The following is a 14,375-nucleotide window of genomic DNA, read 5'->3' as shown; positions in this document are numbered from 1 at the left end:
TGCAGTACCTTGTTGACAATCTTGAACGGTGGGAATGCGTAGAGATCCAGATGTGACCAATCTAGGAGGAAAGCATCTATATGTATTGCTGCTGGGTCCGGGACTGGAGAGTAATAGATTGGAAGCCTCTTGGTCAGCGAGGTTGCAAAGAGATCTATGGATGGTTTACCCCAAGTGGCCCAAAGTCTCTTGCACACATCCTTGTGGAGGGTCCATTCGGTTGGAATTACTTGCCCTTTCCGACTGAGACAATCTGCTATGACGTTCAAGTCGCCTTGGATGAACCTCGTTACTAGGGAGATGTCTTGACCTTTTGACCAGATGAGCAGGTCCCTTGCGATCTCGTACAACGTCAGTGAGTGGGTACCTCCTTGTTTGGAGATGTACGCCAAGGCCGTGGTGTTGTCCGAGTTTACTTCCACCACTTTGCCTCGAAGGAGATACTCGAAGCTTTTCAAGGCCAGATGAACTGCCAACAGCTCCTTGCAGTAGATATGCATGCTCCTCTGACTCGAGTTCCACAGACCTGAGCATTCCCGACCGTCCAGTGACGCGCCCCAGCCCAAGTCCGATGCGTCCGAGAAGAGAACGTGGTGGGGAGTCTGAACAGCCAGAAAAGACCCTCTCTTAGGTTGATATTGTCCTTCCACCAAGTCAGACAAGACTTTATCTTTCCGGAAATCGGGATCGAGACCGCTTCTAGCGTCTTGTCCTTTTTCCAGTGAAAAGCCAGATGGTATTGAAGAGGACGGAGGTGTAGTCTTCCTAGTGATACAAACTGTTCCAGGGATGACAGCGTCCCCACCAGACTCATCCACAGCCTGACTGAGCAGCGTTCCTTCTTCAGCATCTGGATGGATAGCAGGGCTTGATCTATTCTGGGGGCTGATCGTCTTGTTGTTCAGCAACGTCCTCATCAGATAGTTCCTCATCCGAAAACTGATGAGGAAACGGCAACGGAGTGGGTAACGTCTGGCTCGCTGAGTCCGGTCGCACTGGTGCATGCGTGACGGAGCCGGACGCAACGTCATGGAATTGCTGCACAGTCTGTGAACTGTCAACAACCATGGGTGCGCGAGGAAGCACAGCGTCCACCCGAGACTGTCTAGACCGTCTGGGTTGTGCAGTCAACACCATACCGGGTTGCTGAGGTTGACGCACCGCGTCAAAACAAGTCACCTCTGCTGGTTGTTGAACGTCCTGAACGTCAACAACCACCTCCGAGCGTCGCTTAACGTCAACGTGCGGCTGGCAACCCACACTGGGCCGCATCGGTGGAGGAACCACCTCAACTGGTAGACGCGAGAAGGTTACCTCAGCTTCAACAGGACGCACAACCGACCGGTTGGAAGGTTGTTGGCCAGAAGGTTCAGCAGCAACCTTCTCCGCATTAAAGTCCTCTATCAAGGACGCAAGCTTGGACTGCATGTCTTGCAGCAAAGCCCATTTAGGGTCTACGGGAGCAGGTGCGGCAACAGACGGGGTTAGCGACTGAGGCGGTACCGCTTTCCATCCCTGAAAGCCTTGTTTATGCATGACATAATAGTACAGCAAAACTTCAAAGGCTCGAAAACAGCTGTGAAGTTGACCTGTAAAAAACTTGGAGCGTCTCCTGGCCAGGCGCCAGGGAGAGTCTACGAGATTTGAGAAGTCTATCTGGGCAGAGGCCTGAACTCCCAAGCCGAGAACTTCTCTCGTGTCATATCAGACTCTCGCTCTATAAGCCAGTTTAAAAGAAGGGAAAGCAAAGGCTGTATTCCCCAAACCCCTCCTGGTGATAAACCAGTCGCCTAGCAAACGTAAAGCTCTCTAGGAGAGCGAGAGAGCACTAGCTTATAAACAACGGCTTCGAAGTAGCTAGGCCTAGTGTAAGCTCTGACGTTTAGGCGAACGAGGAGCAGCAGTTACAAAAAGATCCGAACAAAGATTCTTAAAAAAATCCTCATGATTTGATTAAAGTCCATAGAGGGCTAAGCAGCTTTAGGCTCCTCTCCGTCTGACAGAGTCCTCAAGGGAATATCAGTAGGAGGGGGAACAGCAACTTCCTCATCTACAGGAACCTTGTCCGATAAAAGCTGAGTCTCAAGCAAGGGAGAGACCTACCGTGGTGGCAATGCTTTACAAGCAGAGTCCACACGCACTGGTGCATTAGTAGCGGACCAGGACGCAACGTCATGTAACTGCTTGACAGTCTGTGAACTGTCAACAACTGAACTGTCAACAACAACAGGTGCGTGAGGACGCACAGCGTCCACTCGAGACTGCTTTGACTGCCTAGACTGAGCAGTCAAAACAACTCTAGAATGCGGAGGTTGACGCACAGCGTCAAAACAAGTCAACTCCGATTGTTAGCGAACGTCCTGAACGTCAACAGGAGCATCAGCAAGTGGCCTAACGTCCAAATGTGGCTGAAAATCCACACGAGACTGCATCGAGTGTGGTTCTAAACAACCTGACTGACGTGACTTAGCTACGCCAACGTCAACAGTAAGCACAAAGGAACGTTAGGTTGGCTGAAAGCCAGGATATCGATGAGATAAACGGCTAGACTCAACGGACTAATCGGCAGAATAGTCTTCCATAAGGGAGGCAAGCATATTCTGCATGTCTTGCCGTACAACCCAATAAGGATCAACGGAAATGGTTGTGGTAAGAGACGAGGGTAACGTCTGTGACCGCAACACTTTGCCAACAAAAAAAAACTCTCGGAGTCTGTGTTACGCTTTTGTTAGGCGGCGAGCAGTTTTCCGATGACTGCATAGGGTCAGAGCTGTCCTAATGGTTGCAACCAGGATGCTGGACCTGTCCTGAAAGGACTGACTTTCGCTTAAGGGCTTCGAAACCTTGCTACAGGTTTCTTATGCGAAAAGCCTTCGGATGACGAGGAGAAAAAACGTCTCTCTCGCCTTATGGTAGGGGAGATCTTGGTAAGATACACCCGATACCATAGAGGGAAACGTCTGTTCGTTGATCAAGGCCTCTCGAACCCATAAGTCGTTCGACATTACTTCTCCCCTGGGCTTGGGAGCTTGCAAGAGGTTCCGGACTAGGTGAACGACAGGCACGAACAGACGAACCCTCGGACGCAACACTGTAACACTTTGCGCAATATCACTTTATCACTTCGATTTTCTGTTTTGCACTTATTTCACTGAAATCGAAACTTTTACTGATTTCTACCTGAAGCACGCAATTCTACCCTCATCAAAAGGTAGTAATTGCGAAATCAGTCGTATAATGCAAGCTCATTAATACCAGCAAAAAACAGAAAACATATTTTAAGATAAAAAAATTCAGTGGCTGGGGAAGAGACTAAACGCTAGTTCATTCAAAACTACGTTTTCAATCTCTCACCGCACATAGCCTGGGGACGAGAATAACAAACTAAAAACGTTTTATCCTTTCTCCCCGTACAGAGACTAGGGACGAGAGTAACTCGAGAACAACGTTACCCGCTTGAACGGAACGTTTTCTCTCCTCTCTCTCCCTCCGTCTCTATCTCTCTCTCTCTCTCTCTTTCTCTCTTGATTTCGCACCTAAGAGAAGAGCCCAATTACATTTCGTCAAAAAAACATGTTATTTGACCAAAGGAAAAAACTGAAAGGTTTTTCAATTAAAAAGTTCCTTTAAAATAGAATTTAAAACATTTAAGCTTTGAAAGAAGAATGAACAAAACGTCAGAATCGATTCACTCTTTCTGCAAAGTGAAACCGTGATACTCTCTCTCTCTATCGTAACGATAGAGCGCAAACTGCAAAGTATAAATAAACTAAACGTTAGTTCATCTTTGAAAACAGTACGAAGACTATTCAAAGAAAATCTTTCATAAAATATTTCATTTAAAAAGTTTTAAATCCTTAGCTCTTAAAAAGCTATTTATGATTTAAAGGGCTCAACGTTGATTAACTTCGGTTTCCAAGTTAGGACCGCCTACTCTCAGGAAGGTCGCATATAAACAAAACATTAAAATTTATTTTTTATGTTTATTATAAAATGGAAAGTTAATCGAAGAGGAAAATCTATAATTAATTTATAACGTGATAAGATAATTACTAAAAGCCTAAACACACTTCCGTCTAAGGGAAGGGTCGGCCATTTAAAAGTCAAAGAAAGTCCATACTCTCTTTGTCACCAAAAATTAAATCTATCCAAAACGAGTTCAAGATTTAAGATGAAGATGAAACACCTGCACTGTGAAAGCTCAAACCAGAATATAGTACTTCACCAAAGATGATGGGAAAAACTCCAGGTTTCAACAGCGAGTAAAGTACGTCTTGTCGACACGTCGACAGAGAGAAAATTGAGTCTTTGTTTACATAGAGTTTGGTATCTGGCCGACAGTTGGCGCTATGAGCACACCCGCAACCTGTATAGCGATCGCTAGCGAGTTTTTTTGTACAGTTTTTTGTCTGTCGAGCAACAGAGTTGCAGCTATATATTCACCGGCTAAGTTAAATATTTAAAAATATACAGTTTATATAAAAAGCTGTTGATTTCAGTAACCCATTTAATTGAATAAACCCATAATACTGAAATGAACTGGTTAAACTGAATAACAAAAACAGTTGGGTATGCTCTACTTGTAAAATCATAGGATTAAAGAGTGTTTTATAAAATTTCACAGGCTCATTTTTCTTTGTTTTCAATCACCATATTTGTTTGTGCTGTAAAATGTTGTTACAAAACTTCTGATATTTTGCAATTGGTGATGAGTTCAGTGTGTTCATACTGTTATTATTAAGTGTTAAAAGGAGGATGATGTGTTGCATTACGACTTTACTGCATTTCTATCTTTTCAGTAGTAATTTCTGAATCCAATTGGTACTTGTCGTATCATCGATATTTTGATGTTTTAGATATTTTGTACATATTTGGTATTGTTCTTTCTTTGTATGGATGAAATGCCTTTACATTACACATATATTGCATGCGTAATTTTTAATAACAATAATTTAGTTTATTTTCATTAAACAAAGTACAGTACCTTTGCATATAAACTTTGCTATCCCAACCTAACCTAACGTAAATTACCTTGGGTAATTTAATCATTTTGTCAATTCATAAATTGTTCCCCCTTTATATGTTGGACTACCAAGGTGTTACTGTATTCAAAAAGTATTTACTTAATTGTGTATTTTCCAGCGTCCAGGGTTGTTCAGCGGCATTCATATATTCCTATGGGGAAACTTCAGTTATCCATTTCGTAACAAGAAAGTGCTCGAGTCTTTGATCAAGGCAGGAAATGGAATGGTTTTAGGCCGGGAACCTAACCCTGAGTCCACTGTAGGTATGAGAACAGTACCTTACCATACTCAACCTGATGACGCATTAGGTAGTTGCTCACATATCATATTGTATCAAGAAGGTTCTGTTGAACCACAAATTAAGTATAATATGGAACACATTAAAACCCTTCCAATCTCATGGTTTGTTAAATGCATTGAGGCATTTAGTCTTTTGGTACCACCCAAACATGCTTCCTAGGTTTTATTTATCTCAAATTAACAGTGCCTTACAGTATACTGTATCAACAAAAAGTGCCATTTTTAGGGTAACTTTATAAAACCAAACAATGTGTTTGGTGTACACTTATACAAAGTGTGTGAAGATTAGTTTGAAAGTTATTCTTTCTTGTTTTTAATCTATTTTTCTTAACCTAAACATCTTTTAAAGAGATACGGAATGTTTGTTAAAGTATAACTTAGATGTTTCATTAAAATGTACATACAGTAGTGCAGTTGATTTGTGGTTTTTAATGTTTGATTTTCATTACAAACTTATTTAAAAGTACACTCTATATTGTCTTCAAATTAGCAGTTTGTTTTACTGTATTTTTTTTATGTTTATGATAGTACTTAAGGTAGAGGTAGTAAATTGTTTTAAATCAACAGTGAAGTATTCACTTTTGTATTAGTTTGTTCATGAAATTCTATATGTAAGAACTCATAACCAGGTATGGTAAGAATACATTATATAATTGCTTATCTGCTTTGCTGATTATTCAGAGTCCCATTACAGTACCTGAACTTCATTAGAGCCAAGTAGGTTATGTTGTTAAACTCAGTCATTAGTTTATAAATTAATTGAACATTCTTTGGCAGTGAGTGAGTTTCCGAGCAGTTCAGGATAACATTGTTGGGATTCATGCATTCTTGATAAGAGCTATGGTATAGATCGTATGGGCTTAATCATTTAATTCTGATGTGATTCGTAGTTATCTGTGTCATAATTTTAACTGTCCCAGGTATGGTCTTAAACTGTTTCTGACTTCAATTACCTGTTACTGCCACACTGGATTCTACCATATATCTGAATTGGTTATCCAACATAGAATAATGTGGTTTTTATATAAAACTCATAAACATTTAAAGGGATTTTGATGTTCCCAAAACAACCCATGGCCAACCTTTTTGCAGCACTTTACTTGATTAATCGAATGACTGATGAATAGACTGATATAAATATGTTGATTTCCACCTTGCCCTAGGATATGCAGTATCTTTTATATCAAGATGAAGACCTAGACGAGGCTGTCCAAAACAAGCTTGCTCCAGTATTGTAAAGTTTGTGTTAATGTTCTTCTTTTTAAGGGATAACAAACATTGCTCTGAAAGAGGTAGGGTGATTCACCAAATAGAGAGGACAGCAGAAAATTTTCTTCTAGTAAATTGAATGTCATTTTTATTGTTAATATACATTCTTATGACACAAGTGAAACAGGCTATTCATTTGAATTACATTCTTTTATAGAGTAGAATGCCCTTAGATAATGAAAGCAATAGTTCAAGAAGTAATTGAGGCATAGAAAGGAATAGGCATTTAGCATATTCAATAGCAAAAAGTATATTTGAATATACTAGTAATAGTAAATAAACCATTAATAGTAAATAATCTGAGTGTGATTCGTAATATAAGTATTGTACTTTGTTTTTGTCATATTTTCCATTTACATGGTTAGACATGCAACAAGTTCTTTCTGCATTTCTGTTATTTTTCTACCTGAATTCCCATCCATTCCAAGACTTATCTCTGTCCTTTCTCCATGATTTAATAGATCTTTCAATTAGTCTAATTATTTACTATTCTCCTAACAAAGTACTGTACTCCTCTGTTTTTATTGTCATATGGTCAAACAGTCAAAATACTTGTAGTGTTTGTCTATTTCCCAGTCTCATGATACAGCTAATTGCAAAAGATCAACTGAAGAACATTCTAAAATTGCTGAATCAGTTTTGATGACAAAATTCATATTTGTATGGATATTCAGTTTGAGAAGAGTACTGCCACACGTTTTAGCCATTTTAAACATAAGTTGTGTTTATTTTCCCCAAAAAATATTAATAAAACTACTGGATTGGTGGAATTTTGATCCAGGTGCACTCTTAATAAGAATCTAATACTGTATTTAAACTAATGGAAATTTTAAAAGTAAACTACAGTTTAATCAGGGGAGGAAGAGGAGGATTGTTGCTGTGATAGTAATGAAGGCAAGTGAGCTTGACAAGAAAAAGTTAAAAGCGTGTAAGTAGCAAGTGGGTGAAAAACAAGGAAATCAAAGGTGAATATGAAAAGTGCATGAGTCTAGGATGGAATTGTAAATTCAATAGAAAGTGTATGTGGTTTTAAGAGAGCGGGAAGAGGTAACGAATAATTGAATATGGAAATAAGAAATTTATAGAAAGAAGAATTTTATATGTACAGTTGAGAGGTAAAAGTTAATATTGTGTAAAGGGATAGAGGATGAGGGAGAAATTGATGTAATGTCATAAAAAGATGGCAGATGTTGATAAGAATTTTAGGAAGAATTAGACTGTTTTCTTACTAAGAAGTAAATGCAAATGAATATCATATAAGAAGATGCAATGTCTAAGGAGATTTTAGCCTTGGTTTGATGAAATGTAAATATAATGGATGATTTCAAAATTAGAGAAGAAATTAATCAAAGAATAGATGAAATTAAGGTGGCAGGTTGTGTGCAAAAGTAGGAGGGAAACTTGAGAGTCTGGTAACCAACCTGGAAATGCATGAAAGAATGATTGATCCAGGTTTCCTTGATCAAATTGATGTGTAGAGGTTGAGTAGAAATGAAAGGAATAAAGATGTATTTTATATTTAGAATGTGAAAGTAGTATGAAGAGTACCGTAGGTAGAAGGATGGGTATGTTTAATTTGAGAGGGGTCATTTTGAGGGAACTGAGGATAATGCATTGATGAGTGATCAGCTGGGAAGTGTTAGAAAAAGGAGATGAGGGAAACCTAAAAATTGATGGTGGTGATTAAGGTGTCAGAGAAAATGGCCCTCAGTTTCTGAGAGGGGTCAACTTTGGAACTGTCAGTAACATGTGCCTAATACTGTGTAGTCCTACTTTGGAACTGTCAATACATGTAACTTACACATTATAGGCCTACTGTATTTTGGAACACTGTATAGGCCTACTTTACTTAGGAACTGTCAATACCATGTAACTAACACTGTATAGGCCTACTGAACTTTGGAACACTGTATAGGCCTACTGTACTTTGGAACACTGTATAGTCCTACTGTACTTTGGAACTGTCAATACCATGTAACTAACACTGTATAGGCCTACTGTACTTTGGAACACTGTATAGGCCTACTGTACTTTGGAACACTGTATAGGCCTACTGTACTTTGGAACAGTCAGTGAATTGGCTTTATCTTCCATTTTCTGTTTTATTTTATCTTTGTTTCAACTACAAATGAACAGCAAACATTTTAAGTTGATTTTGTAATTATAAACAGTAAAAATTTATTTTTGGAGCAATCATAATGTAAGATAATACTGTACAATGTATCCAGGCTGCAGAACCAGATTTTGAAGCTTCATGATGATGGCTACATGTGGAATAGCATTCTAATTTGCATTTATTATTATTTTTATTATTATAAAATAAATCAAACCTCTACAAAGTTCTTTGCTTATAATGCTGGTCAGGCACAGTTTGGTTTGCGTAAACCGTAGAATTAAAGATATGTTAGTTTTTGCTTATGAAATAGCCTATGTATTTTGTATATTTAAAAATTCATTGTATACAGTATATTTGATATTTCTAAAAATATGGACTTTATTTTACATGGATAACTTTTTATGTCTAAAGATATTAAGATATTTTAAAAGAAAACTGTAAATCGTAAAGCAAAATATTTGTAAATAAATTTTAAAGTTATCTGGAATATGTTTAATGTGATTCAGACCTTTAATAAGCAAAAATTACGAGTAAATATGCTCATAAAAAAAGAATAGAAACAAATATGATAGCCAAATGGATAGTGAAGTTTTGATGAAAATTATTAAAGTATTGACCAGCAAACTATCTAGACTGATAACATAGGAATACAGTATACTAACTGCACTTTCTTTTAATTTGTCTCATTTATATATATATATATATGTATATATATATATATATATATATATATATATATATATATATATATATATATATATTTGTTCCAACACGAATACTTACCGAGAATTACTTCCTTAGGAGGGTCCTTGACCTCTCAATCTCGACCAAGATTTCCCGCGTTACCCCCCCATCTCGCTCCAGATAGTTTCTACCCCCGCCGCCAGGATAAGCCCTGCGGCCCGGATTAGGGCAGGTCACTGCTTTCCCGGGTCAGGATGCCCATTAAGTTCTTGGTCGTGAGATGTGAAACATCTCACCCTCTCGCTTAACTCTCGATCCTTTGGCGCGTTGTGATCCCACGTGTTTCCAGTGTGGGGACTTGTGTTTTTTCTGCGATAGTGCGTTTTCGCAAAGTGTTCTCAGTACGTTCCCCTTGCGTATATCCAGTGTTCCTGTAACTCGTTAGTGTTGGCCCTTCGTGTGCGAACGATGGAGCATGTGCGTCGTTGTCCTGGTCCTAGAGCAGGAAAGTCGTGTGGGGCTTTCCTCTCTAAGCCAGAAGTGGACCCTCATTCCCTTTGTTCCACGTGCAGGGGTAAAGTTTGTTCCTCCTCGGACACGTGTCCCGAGTGCGTGAGTTGGGACGGCATTCAGTGGGTACGGTATAGTACCAAGAAAAAGAAGTCGTCGAAGCGTTCCCCCAAGAAAGTGAGTGGCGTGTCCTCTTTACAGTCGGTCAGTGATCGGTCCGACGAAGCCTCGGCCTCTCCGTCTCCTTCGCAGAGGAGTGGGCAACAAGCCCCCAGTGTTATTGTTAGCCATAGTGTTCTCCCCGGTGAACCCAGTGTGAGGGAGGAACCAAGGGCTGGCCCCTCTGGAGAGAACGGAAGGACCGCTAGTGCTTCGGGGGAATCGGGCCACGTGGCAGGGGATCACGCTTCCTCAGAAGACCCAGTGTGGGGCAGTGTGGCTATTTCAGACTCCCCCCCGCCCTCGTGGGCCGGTGCGTCGGGTTCTCCCCCGCCAGAGGACAACCACGCTAGAGTTCGTCGCCCGAGTAGCGATGCCTTCGGGTGGAAATTGCCGAAGACTCCGGGGAGGTCACCGCTAAGGATGGACGTGTCCCTGGGTCCCTGGCCTCCTAGCAGGGACAGAGTAGACTCGGTGCCCTCGATCTCTACAGCAGTTCCCGAGGACTTCCTCCAGCACCCTGTCTCGGACGATCGACGGCGAAGAGCCTCCCCCGCGCATCACTCGGGCAGTCATTACGCGAGGAACGTGGCACCCTCGGACTCTTCGGAAGCAGACTCATCCTCCGGGGGAGAACGCAGGGAGAAACGGCACCGGAAGAGAGAGCGGACCGATAGTGATCGTTCCCGCTCCAGGTCGAGGTCGCGGCACAACAGGAAGCGCCCACGCTCTCACTCCCGTAAGTACAAGAGGGAGGTCTCTCCCGGCGGCGAATGGGTCTACGTCCCCTCAGGAGAGTCCAGAAAGCACCGCTCTCCAGACTCTCGGTCCAGTGAACGAGCCTCTAGGTTGTCACTGCCTACATACAACCTAGAACCGCTCGACCTGCCACGCAGGAAGGACCTCGCTCTTAGGCACAAGTCCTCGAGGCCTCCGGTTCACCCCGCCCAGCAGGGGGAAGCGCGCTTCCGAGAAGACAGCCCGACCGAACCAGCCCAGCTGGGGCGGTCGTCGAGCAGGAAGGACCGGTTTCCGGGGTCGGGTCTTCCCACCGGGACCGTGTCCTCCGCTTCCAGAGCCTTGGGGCAGTCGAAAGGCTTCCCGGAGTCGGTGGCCCCCGCCCTACGGCGAGACCCAACCGCGTACGGGGTGCCCTACGGTTGCGGGACGTCCTCCCTGGGACCGAGAAGAGAACGGCCAGTTTACCGCCCAAGCACGGCGCCCCTACGCCAAGCCGAGGCCTCGGTCGACGGAGGCGAGGCTTCCCCGTCGGAGGACTCCACCTACAGAAGGGTGGTAGGCCTCGTCAGAAGGTTCCATGGAATTCCGGAACCCTCGGCGCCTAAGGTGAATGCCTGGAGGTTGAGCCTCTTGAGATATACTCACCGTGACGTCCTTCCGAAGTCCTCCCTGGCCCTGCCTCTCGCCCCAGACCTAGTACTGGGACAAGAATACATCGACAACTTGGTGGCCAGCAGTGCGGAGGCCCCCAAGTCCCAGAGTGCCTCCAAACTCCTCCAGGGTCTCAAACTACAGGGCAAAGTTTATATCCCGGAAGGACGGCGCCCAGGCCCCTGTAGGGTGGACCCAGCCTTGGACATCCTAGGACAGGGCGGCTCGGACGAAAGGGCCTATTCAGCCCCTGTGTCCTTCTCGCCCTCTGAAGCCGGCATGATGGAGGAGATGTCAAGAGATATGGTTAACGTCTCCTCATGGCTGGACTGGTGGGCCTCCACGTTGGTTAATGTACAGGCCTCCACAGACCCCGACGACCCTGAGCAACAAGGTCTCCTGTCGGACCTTCTCACCTCCGGGGGGAAAGCCCTCAAGTTTATGGCTTATCAGGCACTCTCCTTGACGGCCAACTGGGTCCTTCGAAAGTGGGACACAGTGCTTTCCAAAGTGACAAGAAAAATCCCGGACAGAGAGGCTCGAGTGATTCGTACCCTACCCCTAGGAGGCGAGTCCCTGTTTCCGTTGAAGGAACTAGAAGTGCTGATGGAGAAGGTGTCCAAGAGGAGAGAGGCCAACGTCCCCAAACAAACATCCTCCAGGAGGCCTCCTTACAGGAGGTCAGTCTCGGATAGTGCCGTGACCCCTCAGGCTATCCCCAGCTCTTCGAGGAGGGACGCCCCCGCCTCCTCCTGGGCATCAACTCCACAGCCCTCCTGCAGGGGAGCTCCAGCTTCTGCCAGCTCCTTCAGGTCAGGTTACTCCGCCTCGAAGAGAGGCAGATCAGGCCGCCCCTCTAGGAGAAGGTAGAGGGAGAGGCCCCCTACTCCCGCCCAGGCCTCGGGTTGGGGGATGCCTCAGACCTTATTGGCAAGCATGGAAAACGCATGGGGAGGATGCTTGGACGGTGTCCGTCCTGAAAGAAGGCTACAGGATCCCCTTCATAGCGGATCCACCCCCTCTTATTCCAGCCACCCAGACAGAATGGTTAGCTCCCAGGGACCCGTTGAAAAGGGCTACCCTGCAAAAAGAAGTTTCCTCCATGTTGGAGAAGGGAGCCATGGAAGAAGTCCTCCCAGGGCCAGGCTTCTACAGCCGCCTGTTCCTGGTGGAGAAAGCAACGGGGGGGTGGAGACCGGTGATAGACCTGTCGGCCCTCAACAAGTTCGTCAAGAAGACGGACTTCAAGATGGACACCCCAAAATCCGTCCTGATGTCCTTGAGGGAGAAAGATTTTATGATGACGGTCGACCTCAAGGACGCCTACTTCCAGATTCCGGTCCACCCGTCGAGTCGGAAGTTCCTCCGGGTAAAATGGGGCTCCCAGATCCTGCAGTTCAGGACCCTCTGCTTCGGACTGTCGACGGCCCCTCAAGTGTTCACGAGGGTCTTCGCGACAGTCTCAGTATGGGCTCACGAACGAGGTATCCGCCTCATCAGATACCTGGACGACTGGTTGCTCCTTTCCAGCTCAAAGGCCCTCTTGGAAGAGCAAGGAAAGGACCTCCTCCGGTTCTGCAGGAGTCTGGGAATCATTATCAACCTGGAGAAATCAAACCTAACTCCATCCAACAGAATGGGGTTCTTGGGGATGACGTTGGACACCGTGCAGGGGAAGGCCTTCCCCTCGGAAGACAGGATACAGAACCTCATCAAGATCATTCAGCCGTTCCTGTCGGGGCTTCCCAGGAAAGCGAAAGACTGGCAGAGGCTGATAGGTCACCTGGTCTCATTAGAGAAGCTGGTTCCCCAAGGGAAGATACGGCTCAGACCCGTACAATGGAACCTCAAGGCTCTATGGTCCCAGACAGGCTCTCAGAAAACATCGATTCCGGTCCTTCCGGACACGAAGGCAGCCTTAAATTGGTGGCGATGCCAGTCGAACTCCCTCAAGGGGATGCCCCTCGGGTCCTGTCCCCCCGAGTTTCTCCTGTTCACAGACGCCTCCAGCCTAGGGTGGGGAGCCCACCTGCGGGAGGAAACAGCAAGCGGGACCTGGTCGGAGACCGAAAAGCAACTCCACATCAACGTCCTGGAGCTAAAAGCAGTACAAAAGGCATGTCTGCACTTTGCAAGTCGGTTGAAGGGAAACACCGTGGCCCTAATGTGCGACAACGCCACGGTGGTAGCCTACATCAAGAAACAAGGTGGCATGAAGTCGAAGGAACTGTGCGACCTCACCGTAAACATCCTGCATTGGGCGGACGAGCACCAGGTAACACTGCTAGCAAGGTTCATCCCCGGGAAAAGGAACGTGCTAGCCGACGGCCTCAGCAGGATAGGTCAGATAGTAGGGACGGAATGGTCCCTACACCCAGAAGTGGCCAGACTCATCCTTCAACGCTGGGGCTCCCCGGTGATGGACCTCTTCGCAACGAAGCTCAACGCCAAGTTACCGGTTTATTGCTCCCCGGTACCAGACGAAGGAGCAGCCCTAGAAGACGCCTTCCAGCACAGGTGGGACAACCTGGACGTATATGCCTTTCCCCCCTTCACGCTGCTAAGGCAAGTGCTCAACAGAGTAAGAACCTCCCAAAACCTAAAGATGACTTTGGTAGCGCCCTGGTGGCCGGAGAGAGAGTGGTTCGCGGATCTGAAGGACCTGGCAAGCCACCCGCCATGGCCTCTGCCCCCCAGGTCAGATCTACTGAGTCAACCTCACTTCCTCAAGTTCCACGACAACCCTCTCTCTCTTCGCCTTCACGCCTGGAGACTATCGAGCGACTCCTGAAGAAGGAGGGGTACTCCTCCTCCACAGCTAAGAGGATGTCCCTATACCTAAGAAAATCCTCTACCGTGGTCTACCAGGCGAAGTGGGCCGCCTTTACGAAGTGGTGCGCGGCAAAACACATAAGACCTCT

The 14,375-nt window shown here is 45.1% G+C and overlaps 1 protein-coding gene across 1 annotated transcript in view; it reads left to right on the top strand.

The window, feature by feature from the left end:
* The window catches only part of LOC137647209 (BRCA1-associated RING domain protein 1-like), a 44,602-nt gene extending 36,073 nt beyond the window's left edge, over positions 1 to 8,529 (top strand). The window contains exon 9 of the mRNA XM_068380545.1: positions 5,143 to 8,529. Within this exon, the coding sequence (XP_068236646.1) occupies positions 5,143 to 5,484 (342 nt within the window). The 3' untranslated portion in view covers positions 5,485 to 8,529. The remainder of the gene's footprint in view (positions 1 to 5,142) is intronic.
* Positions 8,530 to 14,375: the final 5,846 nt, after the last annotated feature.

This window comes from Palaemon carinicauda, chromosome 9 (genome assembly GCF_036898095.1).
Source record: "Palaemon carinicauda isolate YSFRI2023 chromosome 9, ASM3689809v2, whole genome shotgun sequence".
NCBI classification, from domain to species: Eukaryota; Metazoa; Arthropoda; class Malacostraca; order Decapoda; family Palaemonidae; genus Palaemon; species Palaemon carinicauda.
Note: the sequence above shows the minus strand (reverse complement) of the source record. Positions and strands in the feature narration are given on the sequence as shown.